This window comes from Amia ocellicauda, chromosome 11 (assembly GCF_036373705.1).
Source record: "Amia ocellicauda isolate fAmiCal2 chromosome 11, fAmiCal2.hap1, whole genome shotgun sequence".
NCBI lineage: Eukaryota > Metazoa > Chordata > Actinopteri > Amiiformes > Amiidae > Amia > Amia ocellicauda.
The window spans coordinates 16,543,141-16,560,815 of NC_089860.1; the positions used below are offsets into that span (position 1 = coordinate 16,543,141).

General features: G+C 38.1%; 1 protein-coding gene and 1 pseudogene across 2 annotated transcripts; one reads left to right on the forward strand and one right to left on the reverse strand.

The window, feature by feature from the left end:
• Window positions 1-2,129: 2,129 nt before the first annotated feature.
• On the reverse strand, window positions 2,130-8,595 carry dele1 (DAP3 binding cell death enhancer 1). 2 transcript variants are annotated; one of them, XM_066716701.1, is made up of 12 exons: window positions 8,380-8,595; window positions 6,835-6,952; window positions 6,610-6,712; window positions 6,267-6,399; window positions 5,800-5,961; window positions 5,299-5,372; window positions 5,106-5,199; window positions 4,725-4,867; window positions 4,257-4,415; window positions 3,824-3,916; window positions 3,246-3,390; window positions 2,130-3,133 (listed from the first exon to the last, which is right to left on the reverse strand). In XM_066716701.1, exons 1-12 carry the CDS (start codon window positions 8,408-8,410, stop codon window positions 2,838-2,840), a joined length of 1,551 nt encoding a protein of 516 aa, XP_066572798.1. In that variant the 5' UTR covers window positions 8,411-8,595; the 3' UTR covers window positions 2,130-2,837. The 2 variants fall into 2 exon arrangements, with proteins under 2 accessions (XP_066572798.1, XP_066572797.1); XM_066716700.1 differs by having other exon boundaries at window positions 3,231-3,390; window positions 8,380-8,593.
• Window positions 8,453-13,939, forward strand: LOC136762712 (polycystin-2-like; annotated as a pseudogene).
• The last annotated feature ends 3,736 nt before the right edge of the window (window positions 13,940-17,675 follow it).

A 17,675-nucleotide genomic window follows, 5' to 3' on the forward strand; every position in this document is an offset into this window, starting at 1 on the left:
AGCATTATTCCAAAGTTTTGAACTTATGTGTGAATGAGTTTCTTCAGTGCCTCGCCTCTAACTCATAAGATGAATCCAAGGCCACAATCTGTTTGCAGAAAACAGGACCATAAACTATAATCAAGATTATGAAAAATAAAGTACTCGTGTAGGAAATACATTACAATCTGTCACAGATTTTCTTTAATTTAAATAGTTTAATTAGCAACTAGGTGAAGGTTTGATTTAATTCCAGCTTATATCCTTATATTGCAAATAAATCTTGAAATTGCAGTGTCCCATTCATGGCCTTTCCCCAACCTCGTCACTCTCTAGTTACTGTAGTAGGAGAGAGGGCCTCCTGAATACCTCTTGAATGTAAGCCCTTTCAAGTCAATGAAACTATCAAACACACTCACTCAGCCAAATGTATTATTACACGGGGCTCATGAACAGAGGTCACGACTAGATTACAAATATACAAGAATTACAACTAAATATCCTAATAAGCATGGATTAGAGACCAATTAGCCAATTACCTCTAATGACACACTTAGAGGCCGATGAAGGCCCCAATGCTTGGGGAAAGCAGCACGCCTCTCTCTGCTGGGTGGCAGCTCAGCGGGCTCAGCTCAGCTTCCAACCCCACGGACTCGCAGGTAGAGCCCTGAAGAGTTGCAGAAAATAGTAAGAGACTTGGTGTGTAGTAGAAGGTTGATTCTTTATTCCGGCAGCTGCAGGGGAGCCTGACCTGAGAAGTATCCTCAGACAGTCTCAACAATTCTAAGTTACATTTCGTATTTTATGGGTTGTGTTCAAGGCAGAGAAGACAGTTATTTCTTTCTTGATTGGTGCAAACAAGCTTACTAAGCAAATTGTAAATAATTAACAAGAGACATTTAAACTACGTACTACATAGACTTTATGAATGAATAACCTCTTGGTCAAGGATGCCAACACAGCAAGTTTTGTTAAACAACAAGATGTAGTGAAACAACAGAATACAGAGCCTTAGAGATAAGATATCTATATTTGAAATGAGAGAAATAATCTATACTGTTTGAGGGAGGTTGTGTCAGCTTTAACCAGGTCCAAAGAGTAACAGAGAAACAGAGTCAGATTTAAACTCTAGGAATGTGAAATGTATCTAGAAATATTAAATTTAGTTCTAGAAATATACAATTTAGATCTTCAAGCCCCTAGTCACTGTAGTGAGGCTTCAGATCGCCAAGGGTCTACAACTACAATGAACTTGCTTACTACCAAGAATGGTACTATCTCGGGATCATCCCATTGCAAAGGAAAAAGACGCGGGACAAATTTGAAGACATCGCTGATCCCCAGCATTAGAACTACGTCTGTTGTTATTACCAACTAAGACATGAAGTCCGTGAAGAGGGCAGGTCACATATCTAGAATGACTGAATTCTCTCTATGGATTATGTATTTAAGGCTAAATTGCATTTCCCATTGCACTTTCTTTTCCAAACAAAACCCAAACCTGTTATATACACTCAAAATGTAATACAACATTGATCTGAATTAGTTTAAAGGACAGAACGAATGTGATGCACAGGCGGAGGTTTGGACCCGGTGCTTCTCATAGTATTTAATAAAACCTTTCAACCGACAATTTGTACACTGGTTATTTATAATTTTTTTAGGTAATCTTCTTAGCTGTGGTGTCAAATATATCCATGCAATTGCTAGTATTCATGAAATAGAGGTTTTATATGTAAAAAAGGATTTGTGATGATGTATAGTGCAGTTCACTGGCGTAGCTACACACATTTAGCCACTGGGGGAGGGTGTGCTGACGAAGTGAAGGGACTACAATGCCGAGGTGACACCGGGACGACGTAGTGACAAGACAGGCTGAGGAGGGGCGACTGAGTCCTGGGGCATGAGGCAACCCTGATTGTGCGACTGGCACATTCAGACACACCCAGAGGGAGCATATCAATTCTCATGAAACCATGACTTCTGGTTTTGTAACGGCATTTTGCATTTTCAATATTACACACTGACTTTGGCATAAATCAGCAGTTATTATATCATACTTTTGCACAACGCTACTATTCTGTAATAGTCTTAACAGATGCACAGATGCATTATGACACGTAGAACACTTTCAGTGATCAAAGTCATGGTGTGTTTTAAACAGTTCATGCTGAATAAAGGTCTAGATTTATTTTGGTACAGAAAGGTTTTCATGGCAATTTACAACATTCACAATAGGGAACGACCTGACATTCCTATCACAAGGTGCATTAAAAGGCTTCTCTACAGTAATTTGCTAAATATGTGCATGGTCAGCCTCGTTTTCACATCTATGTGTAGTGGAAAAGAGCTGAAACCATCTTTGAGTCATGAAATCGCTAACCATATGAGAAACAGTCTTTGTCTTCACAATGTAACAAAATAATGATATACAACTTAGCTATTTATCTGGTTTAAGTGCTTCACTTCACATTTTTAATAACATAGCTGTTTCTTGTTTTTCTAGTTTTCTAATGACACTCAATGGAAGATCACCTCTGTTTTGTCCATAAATGCAGGTATTTAGCTTCCTGTACAGGTCTTGCAGGAGTTTAATAATCTGCTGTATGAAAAACAAGAAACAAAAAAACAAAAAAATGCCCAATGTCAACGTTACATGTGCGTCTGTAACGCTTACAACTCTCTAAAAGGCACAAAACATCCCTTTTTGTTATATAAACATTAGGTTTTGTGTAACACTATTCAAAGAGTATGTCGGCAGTGCTGAGCCTGATGGGACGGCATTCCACACGCCTCCCACAGACATGTGCGTGTGTGCTGTAGAAATCACAAAATAATCTGCTCTCCCACTGGTTTTTCTACCCAACCCCTATCGTCCACGTGCAGGGAGCAGGCTGGGACCGGAGATTGGCGGTTAGTGACTTCTTGGCTTCAGAGAGCTCGGCAGACAGGTCTGAGACAGAATACATGACTGGGCGTGTGGAGATGCTGCCAGTGCTCCATGAATGGGCAAGAGTCGGGGTGAGGCACCGTGGACCTGTGAGATCTTCGATCCTCACAGGACTGTCGGACCCGTGGCAGAAACCGCCTGCTGTGGAGAAGCAGGGAGAGGAACTGATGGATCGGAGAAGGACGTCCTCTGAAAGGCCGCTCCCTAGGAGAGACAAGACAGATGTCAGCCACGACTCAAAATGCAGCTTTCACCTCATAAACTAAAGGGTACGTTTCACTCAGTCCTGTTCTAGGTTCACCTCTCTCCCCCTGACCGTAGATGGCTGTGAGGATGTGGTGCGCCTGCCTGCTCCCCGCCGCGGCCGCTTGCTGGTAATGATCCACGGCAGTGATGTGGCACTGCTGCACCCCGAAACCCGTCTCATAGCACTGCCCCAGATTGAACTGACTGTGGGAGTCCTGCAGTGAGGAGCACAGAGGCAGCTCAGGAAAAGCTGCCATTCACGAGGCACCACATACATATTTACAGTACACTACCATAACATGACACATTATAATGGATTGTCTAGTAGTACGGGGGGGGGGGGGGGAATTACAGTTAGGATTAGTCCCCATTAAACAGTCATTAACATTTCATTAAGGTTAGAATTGCATTTCTACCGATCTAACTGAATTGGGCGTAGACTCATACAGGCCCAGGTTGAAATGTTATTGTTGGTTAGGGCTGTTATAAGGGCTTCTACTGATTTACTAATGAAGTATAGCATCTTTAAGTCTACATTAAGAACTTACTGCACACATCCTATGTTTACCATGCAAATTAGAGTTAGAGTTGCAGAATTGCTATAGAAACAGAAAATGAATAATGAATCCACCCCTGACAGAAGCTCACCCCACTCTTTGCAGCCATTCGCAGGAACTTAACCGCATTTTTGCCGTCTCTGCAAGGCTCTCGAGAGAACAGTGCTCCGAGGTAAGCCTGGGCCTAGACAGATCAGAGAGAGACTTTCATTAGACCCTGGAAACAGACACAAGCTTCCTCTTATGCACAACTAGCAAGCTATTTATTTTATATCGATATACATCTTTTTTTAATTGTTTGGGTGTGTAATGCAAAACAATTAAGGTGCTTCCAACTAATGTGACAAAAGATATCAAAATATGTGGGAGATCATTTTGGAAAATACGAGTTAGAATGGCATCACATCTTTAAATCATTGTTTACACTTCTGCACTTCTTTATTCATTCCTAAATGTTAAATAATTTGGGCATTTTATAAAACAATTTTCAGAAATTTCAACCGCTGAGAAACTAAAAGGCAAACCTCTCTCAGCCCAGCACCAGCCGCCTCTTCCAGCAGTGCGATGGCTTTATGAGTGTCATCGGCATCTGGCTGTGCTTTGCTGTGCAGAAGGTACTTGGCGTATCTGAACTGAGCTCGGCTGTGTCCCGCAGCTGCAGCCTGCCTGTAATACAGAGCAGCCTGTGGCAATGCAGAGAGAAGAGCAGTTACACACTTCGTCAATCGCTCCTCCGCTGCGTTTCAGTTCATAGCTCCCAGAAAGGAGCAAATTCAATCCCGTCTTTGACTAAAGCTGCGTTTAAAGATGACCAAGTCTGAGAAAAGGACACGGTAGAGCGAATCACAACATTCATCGTTTTGTCTTTTTCTTAGTTTTGTTTTTAATGAATGTCGTTAAGATGGCTATTGTTATAAATAGATTTAACTGTGATTACAACCCATTTTAACACTCTGGCGATATGGTAATCGGAGAACAGCAGTTAAACAAACCTTTTCAATATCTCTCACGACTCCTCTTCCTGTCTCGTAGCAAACGCCAGCACTGAACTGGGCTTTGCTGTAGCCTTGATTTGCAGCAGCCAGGAAACACAAGAAAGCAGTCTGGTAGTCTCCTCTCTTGGCATTTTCCAAACCTGTGCAGCATGAATCCAGTTAACATAAAATACTGGCATATCTCGATTTGCACAGAAAGTGGAGAAACCATTACTTCCTTATTTTTGTTGATGCATCACTTATATAATGTATAAAAGCTGTAACAATAACAACAGTACGAGTCAAAACTTGCTTTCACTTTGTTGAGAAAAAGAAGTTCAATATCCAAATTGCATGATTCCAGCTCGACTCAGATTACTTGCGCTGACAGCATCTTACCAATTATGTTGAGGATGACAGGAACATTCGCATCTGTAACAGCCTTCAGGGTCTTCACAGCTCCTGTCAATTCCTCCTCTGGGGAGCAGGATGTCTACAGAAATCATAATTAAAACCCCATCATGCCAAGGAAGCATAACATTACTCTTGAAGCTAAAAAAACGATGAAGTATTGGCGATACACAAAGTTTACCTTTTTATTTTCTCTTAAGTTTTCAAAGACTCCAGTGTCTTCCAGATGTGAGATCTCCTCAAAACTGGGAGCATCTAAAACATGATACAAGTTGATAGTATTGTTTTTAAAGCTTAGTCATTTGTTTTGAGTGAAAGGATGCCACATTTGTTTTAAGAAGTAGATGTTTTATTGAAGAGTTTAAGCAAGTATCTGATCAGTAAGAATATACTAAATACATACTGTGGACAAATTCCTTACAGAAAGAGTTTTCTGTTCACTAGAAAGAATAATAATCCTAAATCGGACATTAATTAATGCCAGATATTGTTTAATCATTAAAAAACATTAAGAAGAATAAAGGAATGAAAGCTTTGTTTACTTTTGATTGCAACACTGCCGCTGATATTTTTAAGTAATTAATTAATTGATACTGATAAACAAGCAAAAAATAAACTGTTTATCTGGTAGTGTACAAGTCAGCGTAAAGGAAAGCTATATCCTGTGAATGCGATTCCTCACCTGGGCCTTTGCTGTCATGGCTGGGAGAGACTCGCTTGGAAAAAGAGGGAGAGGACTCTTCAGCTGACTGCTCACTCGAGTCATTGGAGCTGCTGCTCCGATCCTCTACACTTCTAAGGCAGCTGGCGTTCACACTTCTAGGCAGAACATCCCGACGCGATACTAAAAATGGAAACGGATATCAATTACAAATGCGAGAGAACTCTGGAACCAGAGACGACTGCGTGCCAGAAATATTTTTTTCTGCGGAGAAAGCAAGCTTAAGGATCCTGGTATAGTTATGTTCTGGGTCAGAATTATTTTGTGCGAACTCTGACCTACTCTGGGATAGTTGTCACATTAATAGTTTAGTAAAATTGATGTAGACAAGTGCACTGTGCCTCTAGGAGAATAATGACTTCTAGATTCACAGGGAGATTTAAGAATGACAGTAAAGTGTTTAGAAAAACATGTTTCCGTGCACTTACAGATCTCCACAAGCAGCCTGTAGCCACATCTGTGGATCTGTGCGCGATCTCTGTACTGGTTCTGCTCGCTGGGGCTGGAGAACTGGGAGTGAACTCGCTTGATGATCTGCAAAACCAGCACCGCGGCTGCACCCTGGAGATCAGGAAAGAAACACACTTGGTTAAAAAAAACTGAGTCGGTACATTTTTAAGGTGCGTTGGTCAGGGCCATGAAGGGCAGCAATTTGAGGTTGTTGGTTTAAATTCTCTCAATATGGATTTAGTTCTTGTTTGAGCCACAAAAAGGATTCTTTGAATCGGAGGAGGCACAGAAACAAGTTAAAAGCCAATTAAAGATGCTCACCCAGCCCACAGCTTCCAGAGCAGTGTAGCGTGGCAGTCCAGGAGAGTAATGGTGGAAAGTCCTCTCCTGTCGCTGTCTGTCTCCTTTCTCTCCTCTCTGCGAGCTGCAGAAACAGAGAGTCTTATCGCAGGAACACGAGGCCCTCAGCACTGAGCAGGAATCGTTCAGCCACTCAACACTTTTCAAGACGGAAAAATGTAGACTTTAATCGCTTCAGTGTCGTACCTGCCCTCGGGCGGATGGAGGTTGGAGGACAGCAGCGAGGAGGAGCTGAGCACATCATCCTCCACATGGTGTCCCTGCGAGAGGCGCAGTGGGGAGCTCGTATAGCAGCGGTTCAGAACTACAGAGTGACGGGGAAAAAGGTCAGTGGCACTAAAACCCACAGATCAAACCGCTGAATCCACTTCAGGACCACTCTCTCCCGACCTGCTCCTCGCGGGTCACTTGGTCTCTGCTCGGCTCTGGATACACAAGGCTAAGATTGCAGCGTTACTGTAGAAAGATTGAGTATCAGCTGGTGTTTCTGAAGCCTTGTTGCATGTAACTGTTCATGTAGTTAATGTGGTACATGGTGCTGGGGAGCACTTACATATTACAGAGCCCAGATTCCAGATGAATCTTTCTAGACATCATTTAAAATAGTTTCTAATCTGGTTGAAGGGCATGGGATTAGTTACTGAAACACCAAATTGATATTGAAATATAAGAAAATGCTACTAATCAAGCCATTTTGGAAATATGAATATCATGAAAATATCGTGCATTTTCTAATATACATTTAAATGACTAATTAATATGGTTTACATGCGTACTTTTATAATTATTATGCTTGGCAGGCCTGTGCTTTTAAAAGAGGTTTTAATGAATGGCTATTTCCTACAGCAGTGTTTCTCAAACCTGTCCTGGAGGACCACCTACCCTGCTGGTTTTTGTTCCAACCGAGCTCTCAATAACTTAATTGAACGCTTAATTGAAGTAATTTAATTAAATTTGACTATTAAAATTGTGTAACTGATAAAAAGTTGGTTCCTTAATATTTTCCTCAAACAATTTTATACTTAACTTAAAACCCCTACTGTTAAAAATAATTAAAAGGCTCTAATTAGTACATTATTTGTTCTCTTAAGGGTTCAATTAAGTAATTGAGAGCTTGGTTGGAACAAAAACCAGCAGGGTAGGTGGTACTCAAGGACAGGTTTGAGAAACACTGTCCTACAGCATTCAAATCTGTTTCAGTTTGTGAAATACATATGATGCAATATTAATTATGCAACTGGTTTCTTACATGCTGGTAACTAAGCTAGCTGACTCGGGTCAGACTTTCCAGAACTCAAAACGCATTTGATACGTATGTTATTATTAGTTTTCTACGACGTTTGTGGTTAAGAGTAGTGATGTACAGTTGGAAACATTTGTCTCGTTATTGTAGCGCAGATGTCCGCAGTTCTGCGCAGATCTGCAGAATCGCACCGATTCTATTGGTGGAGCCGCGCAGATGTGCGCAGATCCGCGGAAATCTGCGCTAAATGAAACATTAGTGTACACTGTACAGTCGCTGTCAATGTATTTAGTGCAGCAAACTAGTATGTGTCACAATAAACACCGATAAAGTACATTTAGACTATTTTAGTTTTACCAACAACATGAACACATCTTGAAAATCGACATGTGCAAAGTTCAGGTTTACGGAACAGGCGACTATTTATAAATGCAAAGTCTTTAAATCAAGTTGCATTTTTAAAATATGATTCATTTACAGCCGCTTACCTCTCCCCACAAAGCCGTGTATTCTCCACATGTCCCGCTGCCTTTATATCTCATGGACACATAGTGATTTAAGATGAAGAAAATCAAAATGGACCGAAGAGGACCCTGGACCGGGCTCTGGGATTACATCAGAGACGGGAAGCCCCGCCGGCGAGCAGCGACCGGACCTCAGTGTCACGGGTTTCTCCGCCAGGCGACCAGGAAGTGTAAGAGCCAAAGACAAGACTCAACCTTGAGCCACAATGGCGGCCTCCATCGCAGTTTCTATTTAGAGCCAATTCAAACAGGCGTACCATAGAGTTCTCAATAATACATCCAGTGGAAGGTAAGTCACCACTGCCACCTAGCAGGCTAAGACATTGTGCACAACACCTTGAAAATGCCACAACAAATTTCGGTAGGTTTACCGACCAACATGTCGGTAATTGTGTTAAGAATTGGTGTTCAGTTTGAAATGTTGTGTAAATCACTTAAAAAGGAGGCGCGGTTACCTATTTCTACCGACATCTGACTGGATTCATAAAGCTGTATATCAAGTTGTACACCGACTCATGCATGTGTTTGCACTCCAATTAACTCCTTTAATCTTGATACAGTGATACCCACACTCACAAAAATAAATCACTTAGTTGTTTTTATTTTACCTATAACAATTCAAACATGTACTTGGATATTAGGCCTACTACGCATTATACTTTACTTTGAATTACTGCAGATTTGCCTGGATGTACTTGTTCTATCAGTACTTGAACCAAGTAACTGGACGAGGCCTAATTGACTTCCTTATCAGCTAATCGTTAAAATAGCTTGTGCAGTGCATTGTTTTCTTGTGTCACTTCTATTAAACAATATCAAGTATTTGTGTTTGCTGAACATTAGATTTACTTTAATTTTACATTACTAGCAATTGATACCAAATATTGTACATGACTAAGAATTACTTGTAGAATGGATTTTTTGTACTTATTAAGTAGAGTAATTATATTTGTTAATTTAACAACAAAAAAGTATTATATATGTTTTTGAGTAACCAGGCAGAGTTCTCTCTCTTTTAAAAAAGAGACTCTCTTCTCTCCTCTCAGTAATCAGTCATCATGTATTTGGCCTGTCTTATTGGCATATTTACCCGTTTTATTTTACAGAGCTCGAATCTCATAACAGAGCCGTGCAGATTAATAAGAGCAGTCTGCGGGAACCCCTGTTATAGTTAGTCTTCCTCATAGACTTCTGCATATGCAAGTACCTTTTCAGCTCCTCTGTTTCATTAGCTAATGATCTCAGCGGTCTTCTCAAGTCTCTGGACTGAGAATGGCAAAAGCAGGAATGAAATGAGTTTTGCCACAGCAAGATTTTTCATCCGTCCATAATTGCATCCTCTTTCTCCTAATCTTCTCAAATTTAAGACACATCTCTGCTTAACAAGATTTGATGCGACATGCCAACCCCCTCCAGTCCGCCCACCCAATTATAAGCTTTAAAAGACAATTATGCACCGCTGTAGTGTCAGACCCTTCTGTTTGACGCTGGAATGCTGTTTCACAGTTGGCTGGTCAATTGGCACTGAGTGAGTCGAGTGTCGATTTGAATGGATCAAGCTTGAAATTTTGATTTTACATATTTGAATTATTTAGGTGCGAAGCTGAGAAATTGGGATGTATTAAAAAAACACTAACAATTAAAATCCCAAATCCCAAAATTAGACAACGTGGCCAATGCTAGTATTAGTAAGGGATACAAATGAAGTTAGACATGGTCTTACAGTACTTTAGATTGTTTAGAGAGCATTATTTTCAGTAGAAAAGCATATTATTTGTATTTCATTGAACTTAATTGTTAAAAATAGCATTACATTTTGGTCCAACATTAGGCTGAAGGTCTCCAATAAACGTAAGCTTTTGTTAATTGTAGGGCTGCTTTTCTACTGAATTAATTGGACTGGGTGTAAATTTGTATGGGCCCAAATTAAAATGTCATGAAATGTTGGCTTGGGCTGGGTTTCTGACTGTTAGGTCTTTAAATAAGTCAGGCAACCTGCAGATATAGTCCGTTGTGTATAGTGTCAAGTCTCTTAGTTTGGCACTGCAATACTGTAAAACAGTGCATCAGAGGCAAATACATATTTATACCTGTATTATGTGAAATAATAAAACATGAGAATTTGGCAATGTTAAATCTTAATTAGGGATAAGGACTTGGTATTTAAGGTTGATTTGGTCTTGCAAGTTACTTTTAGATTGATTTTAAAAAATAGTAAAATCTTGAACAACAATTATGTTGGTCATCAAATTAGGTTTATAATTTAATCCAGCATTTTGCATTTAAATGAATGTAAGTTTTAAAATAGATCTGTACATTTTTGGTCAAGGCCAGGCTTAGGGTTTAGAGTCCCCAGTAAATGTGGACTTTTGTTAAGATTGGATTCGCTTTTCTACTGTCTTATCTCAATTGGGGGTAGATTTATACGAGCTTAGTGTGCAATTTCAGTGTTTAAGGTAATGGCATAATAAGTTAATAACTGGTTCCTCTCTATTTTAATAGAAAATAATAAAGTTATGATCACATCTAGTTGTTCCCAAGAGAACTCTAAACAAACACTAAAAGATTTGGGGTTTATGTCAGTTAATTAACCCCATGCTGATGCTGGTCTTATTTTGGCTTAGAATCCTTACATATTTGAAAAACATGCTGCGTTACTGATCCGGGTGAGAGAATTGTATTTGTGCGCACCATTCGGAGATGAATATATTATATGCCGTGATTTACCAAGTAAGAAAGCCACATACGTAAGCCCTGGGCTATTCCAGGCACTTGGAGATCTACAGCTTAAATGACCATTTCTGTTTATTGCAGTATCGTTTGGGCAGGAGAGCACAGACATGTAAGTGATGTCTAAAGCTGGAAAGTTTCGTCTCTGGTGGGGAGATGACTTTCAGAACTCTGGGGACAGTGGAGGACATTGGGAAAGTAAGAATCAACCATATTTTAAACTTCAGGAAAACCCCAAAACACAAACTGATATTTTTAAGCATAGCGCATTAATGGATTTGAATTCATAGGGATGTGCAGTGGTCCATTAGAGATCTTTTTATGTACAACATTGTTTGAATTAACATGTGAATGCATGCTTTATTCTTCTTCAGCAAGTATTTGGAAGTACTCTTGTTGGAAAATCTTTACTGGGACACAAGTTACTGGAAGAGGAGCCCAAATGAAAATGAAAATGTGTTGTTGGGCGTTCCAAGAATCAGACAAGTTAAAGTGATGAATACCTCCTGTTCTGGGCACGGGACATTTGCATCAGAAGTACCATGCTGTGATTATTTCTCATTACTTGCGGAAGACGAGGCATCGTTTGGACCAATGAATAGCACAGCGTGAGAATTATTTCAAGTGTCTACACCTGCCATTTGAAACGTATCTTAATTCATTTTCATAAATATTAATTAAATTATATGTATGTATCAGTTATATTTGTCAGATGCTGTTTACAGTTTGTCTGAGGTCTGTTCAATCAGCTGGAATCTTCACATTTGGAATCAGTTTTATTAGGAATATTTTAGTAATTGATATACCTAATTAAAAAATAATATGGATGGATGAACCTTACCAAGAAAATCAATGTTCAGTGATATACAGACTTGGAATGCAGTTACCTGTATTTTATTTATTTTCCTTTACAAACTATACTGACGAAAAGTGTGTTATTTAACCTCTTTGATATACTTTTCTTTTTCAAACCCTCCTAGATGCATATATTCTCCTTCGAATTTGCTCATGAACATCCGCAGGGGATTGGTGTCTACCTACAGTGGTGGAGGATTTCACGGGGATCTAGTTAAAACAGAGGAGAAGAGTGCAGACAGGATCAGATCTCGCAGGAACGACCAGTGTCTGACGAGAGGAAGCAGAGCTGTCTTTATTGACTTCTCTTGTTTACAACAGCAATGTTAACCTCTTCTGTGTGGTCAGGCACGTATTCCCCCTCAGTTGCAACGACTCTTTTTATCCATACTAGATAACCTCTCAGCTTATTTATTTATTATTACTTTATTATTTATCACCTAGCATATTCAAATGTTAAACAGCTGTTCTGTGAATCAGCTTACAGATATAATAGTGTAATTGGAATGTGAAGAGAAAGCAGTCAGACGACTCCTCTGAAAGCCAGCAGCTCCATTGGCTTTATTAAAGGACTTGCATCCAACAGGGGGGCAATGTCAACTTCTATCTTCTTAGTCTGCAGTGAGGCTTGAAAATGAGCATTTTAACATTAACTCCCAGCGTAGAACACCATGGGTTGCTTCATTATTCTGAAAAGTCTACATTCAATTCTTCTTCACAACAACTGCTAAACGTTGTAGACTGCAGGGCTCCTGTTTTATTCGGAAGGCGAGGACAGCATTTGTGATGTGTTATAGAGGGTGTTTTTTAAGGTTAGTGGTGGAACTTCCTGCCACTGGAGGCATATTATCATCTTGGCAGTTTTACTGTCTTCATCTTCTGTCTCCATTGTGGATTACTTCCTTGCACGATGCAAGGTTGTATTCTGCCTTTTCATTGTATTTTTTGGACTCCAGGATTGTGTGGACACAATCTCCTGTTTAGAGCAGCTGCCCTGCTTGACATTCTGCTGAAGAATCCACTTCCACTTCCTGGTTTCTGGCGGACTCAGTATAATGACATGATTGCTATCAGTGTTTTTGTTTGCTGGGTCAAGGTAGGCATGGAATGAATAAGGGTTACATGTTCCTGTTTGAAAGGATTGTGAAAATGAATGTTGAATGTAAAATGACCTTTTATAATGAATAAGTTGAGCTTCACTTAATATTTTATTGGTGTTTACCAGCACAAGTATACATAATAACATGTAGTCATATTAGCAGTTAAATGTAAATTACAAATTTTTACAAAAAATAATTGCTAACATATCCTTTTGTGTTCTCTTTCAGATTTTCACATTTATAAACTTTAACAAGACCATGAATGAATGGATATTTTTCAGTGTTTTCTTTGCTTATGCCCAGTTGGCAGACTTCCTCATTGGCTCCCAGGTGGACGGTTTTTCAACTTTTAAAAACTGTGTGTATGTACAGAGTTACTTCTGATAAGCTCCAGACTTCCATTTAACTCGTGTATTGAATAATGAAAGCTGGTTTTATGCAGTGAGATAATTGTGTGACTGCAGCACAAGAGACGTGCTGTGCACAACACTAAAAGTGTGAAGAGTATTTTAACATTTTGTGGTACGTAATATTCCTTAGGCTTATTTTTTGCTTCTAATGATCGTGGTAATTGGGGTTGAAAGACATTTTTTATTATGGCCTATATCATAAAAAATTGAAAATGCCTGTAAAAACCCAACCTTTTAAATTATGTATCTTATGGATAAGATAGAAACATATATTTGTCTGTTCTTTTTCAGCTTTAGCCAGTTTCAAATTATTCTTGGGGATATTAACTTTAAAGAGATTAAGCACAAAAAACTGATTCTTGGGCCCATTTATTTGATCACATTTATTTTTTTATTTTTCTTTATTTTTTTGCTAATTTCCTTTGAGATGTCCAGCAAATATTCTTATTTATATATATATATATATATATATATATATATATATATATATATATATATATATATATATATATATATAACTTATATAAAAAGAGGTTGTTTAAATCTGCAACATGTTCATCTAGGCAATAGGCCAAAGCACTTAAGTTTGCTCTTTGCACAAATAGATTGCTTTGTTGGCACTGAAATCTGCAGGTTTTGAGATATGACAAGACTCTTTGACATAAATGCAATACCTACTATTAATGGCTACATCATTTTGATGTTAATGTATTTAAGTATTGACTGTTTTTATTCACACATGCTAATGTTATTATGGTCAATCTGTTTTTTAGTACTATTAAAATAATACAAATACCGGATATTCATTTTTGTTTTGCTGATAATGCATTGCATTCTGGTTCAGTTTGATCAAAAATTAACCTGAGGAAAAAACATCCATAACCAGTCAATATAATGTTTCTCGCACCCTTTTCTCTCTAGAACATGTTGTTCTGCCATTATTGAACCCTATACTGAAATGAAATTGGATCAGTCAAACCAGAATGCAGAGTTTGAAGTTATAGATTATATCAAGAATGTATGCCATTTTGTAATGAGCTAAGACCACAAAAAAAACAGTTCTATATCTTCTTTCATATAACCAAATGTTTAAACATTGTTTTAAAATGTCTACCCCACACTCTTGAAGAATGAAATAATGCATGTATTCTCCGAGCAAGTGATTTGAAAGCTTTTTTTTTAAGTTTCCAATCTTTTCCAATTTCAGGCCTTCCAAAAAGGTTTACTTAAACTAGATCTAAGGAAGGAAATGCAGGACACAATCACACACACAACACAGGAGATAGTGGAGGCCATCAGTCTGAAGTGAGCAAGTTATTTTACCTAGTTCTGTGCTTTAGATTTTTACAGGGATATTATGTATGTGATTAAAATTATCAGCAAATGTTCTGCTTTCAGAAAGTAATTCTTTTATGTTAATATGTCTGAAAAAAAATCTCAGACAATGTGAAGGACACTGAAAGATACTGATGGTAATGATTATTATTTTATAATCGGTTTAAAGAAGCTTGCCTAATCTGTAACATATGTTTTTTCCTGTCTTCATAATTGTACATCTATCAGCTTAGTTTGACTGCATTTCTGTGCTTGTGTTGAACATTTAAAATGTTTCTTGTGTAGACTGTCACCCTGGATAAGGTTATCTGCTAAGAAATAAAGAATAATCATTTTTGTGGCAAATGTTCTTTTTGTGTGTCAATGAATGAACATTGAATTCAATGTCAAAGTTTTTTAAACCCTAAAATTGACACAGTATCCTCTTTTGTTATTTCTGTTATTTACAGCAAAGCAAAATTAGCTGAAGAGTATTTCACAGTGTCTGATGCAAATCACAGCATAGAAATGACAATTGAGCAGGGAGGAGCACAGAGAAGGACTGTGAGGAAATGGAGGGTAGGAGCATGTTTTCAGTTTTTAAATACAAAGAGTATAATTAATTTGAGACTCAGTTTCTGCTTATTTTGGTATGGTTTTATCTTGTCTGAGAAACAGAATCCACAACGAAAGCAGCTCCTTTATACCTGGTCTACTGTGTCCTGGTTGTTGATTTATGGTATTCAGTTGCGGAATTATTTAATTTAATATTATCTTGGAGATGCAAATTTGCAGTACGTTTCAAGAATGGGGCTTGAGTGCTTTGTTCAACATTGAGGTGCTTTTTACTTTCTTATTAAATAAATAAATAAATCCAGGTAGTCTAGTTTTCAACCTTTAGTGAATGGAAAAAGGAAGTACCTTAAAACAAGGCTTAGACATCCAAAACCATAAGGGAGTGTTTAAATGTTTTGGTAATTCATAGAAAGAATCTTTCTATGTTGTTTTTACTATGCAGTGAAAACTTTTTAATGGTTATGGATACTGTCAACAGGAAAGACCACAAAACACAACACACTTTGTGGAAGTAATACCACCACAAAAAAAGTAAGATATGTGTATGTCACAATTCAATTCTTCTCTTCATGTTGTAGACTTATTATATGTCACACAGCATTGAAAGGATGCAGCCCAGTTATGTGGGGGTACATTTTATTAAAAACTTTTTTGTATTGAAAGTATTCACAAAACAGTATTCACCGAGAACAGGCAGCATTTTCTAAAAAAAAAAAAAAAAAAAAGATATTGGCTAAACCAGCAATATGCATTTTAAAAATCATGTATGCAATATTATATTTTTGTGTGTTTTCCTTACTTTGAAGGTTAGTGGAGTAGTTCTCAATTTTGGAAAGAAGCTCAACAAGTTTCTTATCAGAACAGATTCTGAAAAAGATCAATGAAAAAGATTGTGAGTTAGAAAACTGGCAATATATATTTAACACTGCAAATTAAAGGGCCACATGTTAATGTTTATAATGCAAAATATTTGATATAGTTACAAAAGCTTATTTAACAGTCTGCCCATTGGGTTTTCTACAGGACAATGATGATTCTTATAGAGCAGCTTTTGGATTAACTTTAAAGGATATTATGACAGTATATCTTGTTGAATTGCCTATAAGGCTAGCCTACTTTTAATTATTTTGTAATCCTTTGTCCTTTTCATTTTGCTCTTGATCATTTGGGTAGTCTGAAAAAAAAAAAGCTCTTCTGCATCTTGTTCCTAGGCAAAGGGTATGTGTTCTGGCCATGTGCTACGTTTAATTATCTGCTTTTCTTTATGTTTTGTAATGGATAGCCCTTCACAATTGAACATGTTTAAAATGCCTTCACTTCTGAGACAAACAATGACGACTATGGCGTTGAAAGCAAACCAAGTTGGGCAAGATTTGTAATAGTGTGGACTTGAGAAGTTGGTCCATTCCTGAGCTATGTAGTTTCTAGGCAATAGAATTTTGGAGGCTATAAAATAGAAACTTTATTTGACTTGTTTTTTTTCTTTCTTGTACTAGAGCCACAAAAATACAGGTTAATTTGTTTTTCTTGTTTGAATAGACTTTGTACACTTTTTAGAAAGCTAAATATGCTGTTTGGTTTGTGGGGAGGTATTTTACATTTAAATGTTTATGCATTATCTTTATGTAAACGTGAATGCACTGTAAAGTTCAACATATTAGAAATAGGCAAGAAACATTTTATACTAACTATTAGGCATTGTTGATGTTGAGTAGTGAAAAAGGAATGGCATTTCAAATCAAATAAAATCTCTTAGGAAGTGTTGCATCTTGGGAAATATCTGCAATTTCTATGATGACACATTTCAGACCTCTTCTTTAAACAAATAGTGGGAGTACTGTGGCTAACATAAAAGTGTTTTCACAGATTTCCTAAAACATGCAGGGAAATTGAAAGTACACTGCTTTAAAATTGCACAAAGGATAGTTTTTATGTTGTCCTCATGAGTAGCAGTGCTTTAACTTTACTGCGGATGGTAAAGACATGGCATTTCTGCGCTTAGTTAATGACTTTCTCCCTGCGCTCTTGTTCATCAACAAACGGGTTGCTGAGCAACACTCCCAAGCACACCACTGCCTCTGGCTGTAAGAAGAGTCTGTCTTTCATCCAGATTCAGTCCTCGGTTTGTATTGTTTCTAGAGGTCATCTTTGAAAGCTTGGTTCGCTCAGTGCCCAGTGGAATTTCAAGCCCTCTTCTATATATTTTTATTTGCGGGGTGGGGGTTGGGGTTGTTGTGAAGGCTCTGTCTAGTGCTCAAACAATATGTCCTGTTTG

Excerpts from the sequence above, each read along its gene's own strand:
- dele1 (XM_066716700.1), bottom strand. The coding sequence starts at position 8,410 with ATGTGGAGAATACACGGCTTTGTGGGGAGAG. Across the intron at positions 6,713-6,834 it reads CTCCATCCGCCCGAGGGCAG|CTCGCAGAGAGGAGAGAAAG; the intron begins GTACGACACTGA and ends CTGTTTCTGCAG. Across the intron at positions 6,400-6,609 it reads CTCTGGAAGCTGTGGGCTGG|GGTGCAGCCGCGGTGCTGGT; the intron begins GTGAGCATCTTT and ends CCTGATCTCCAG.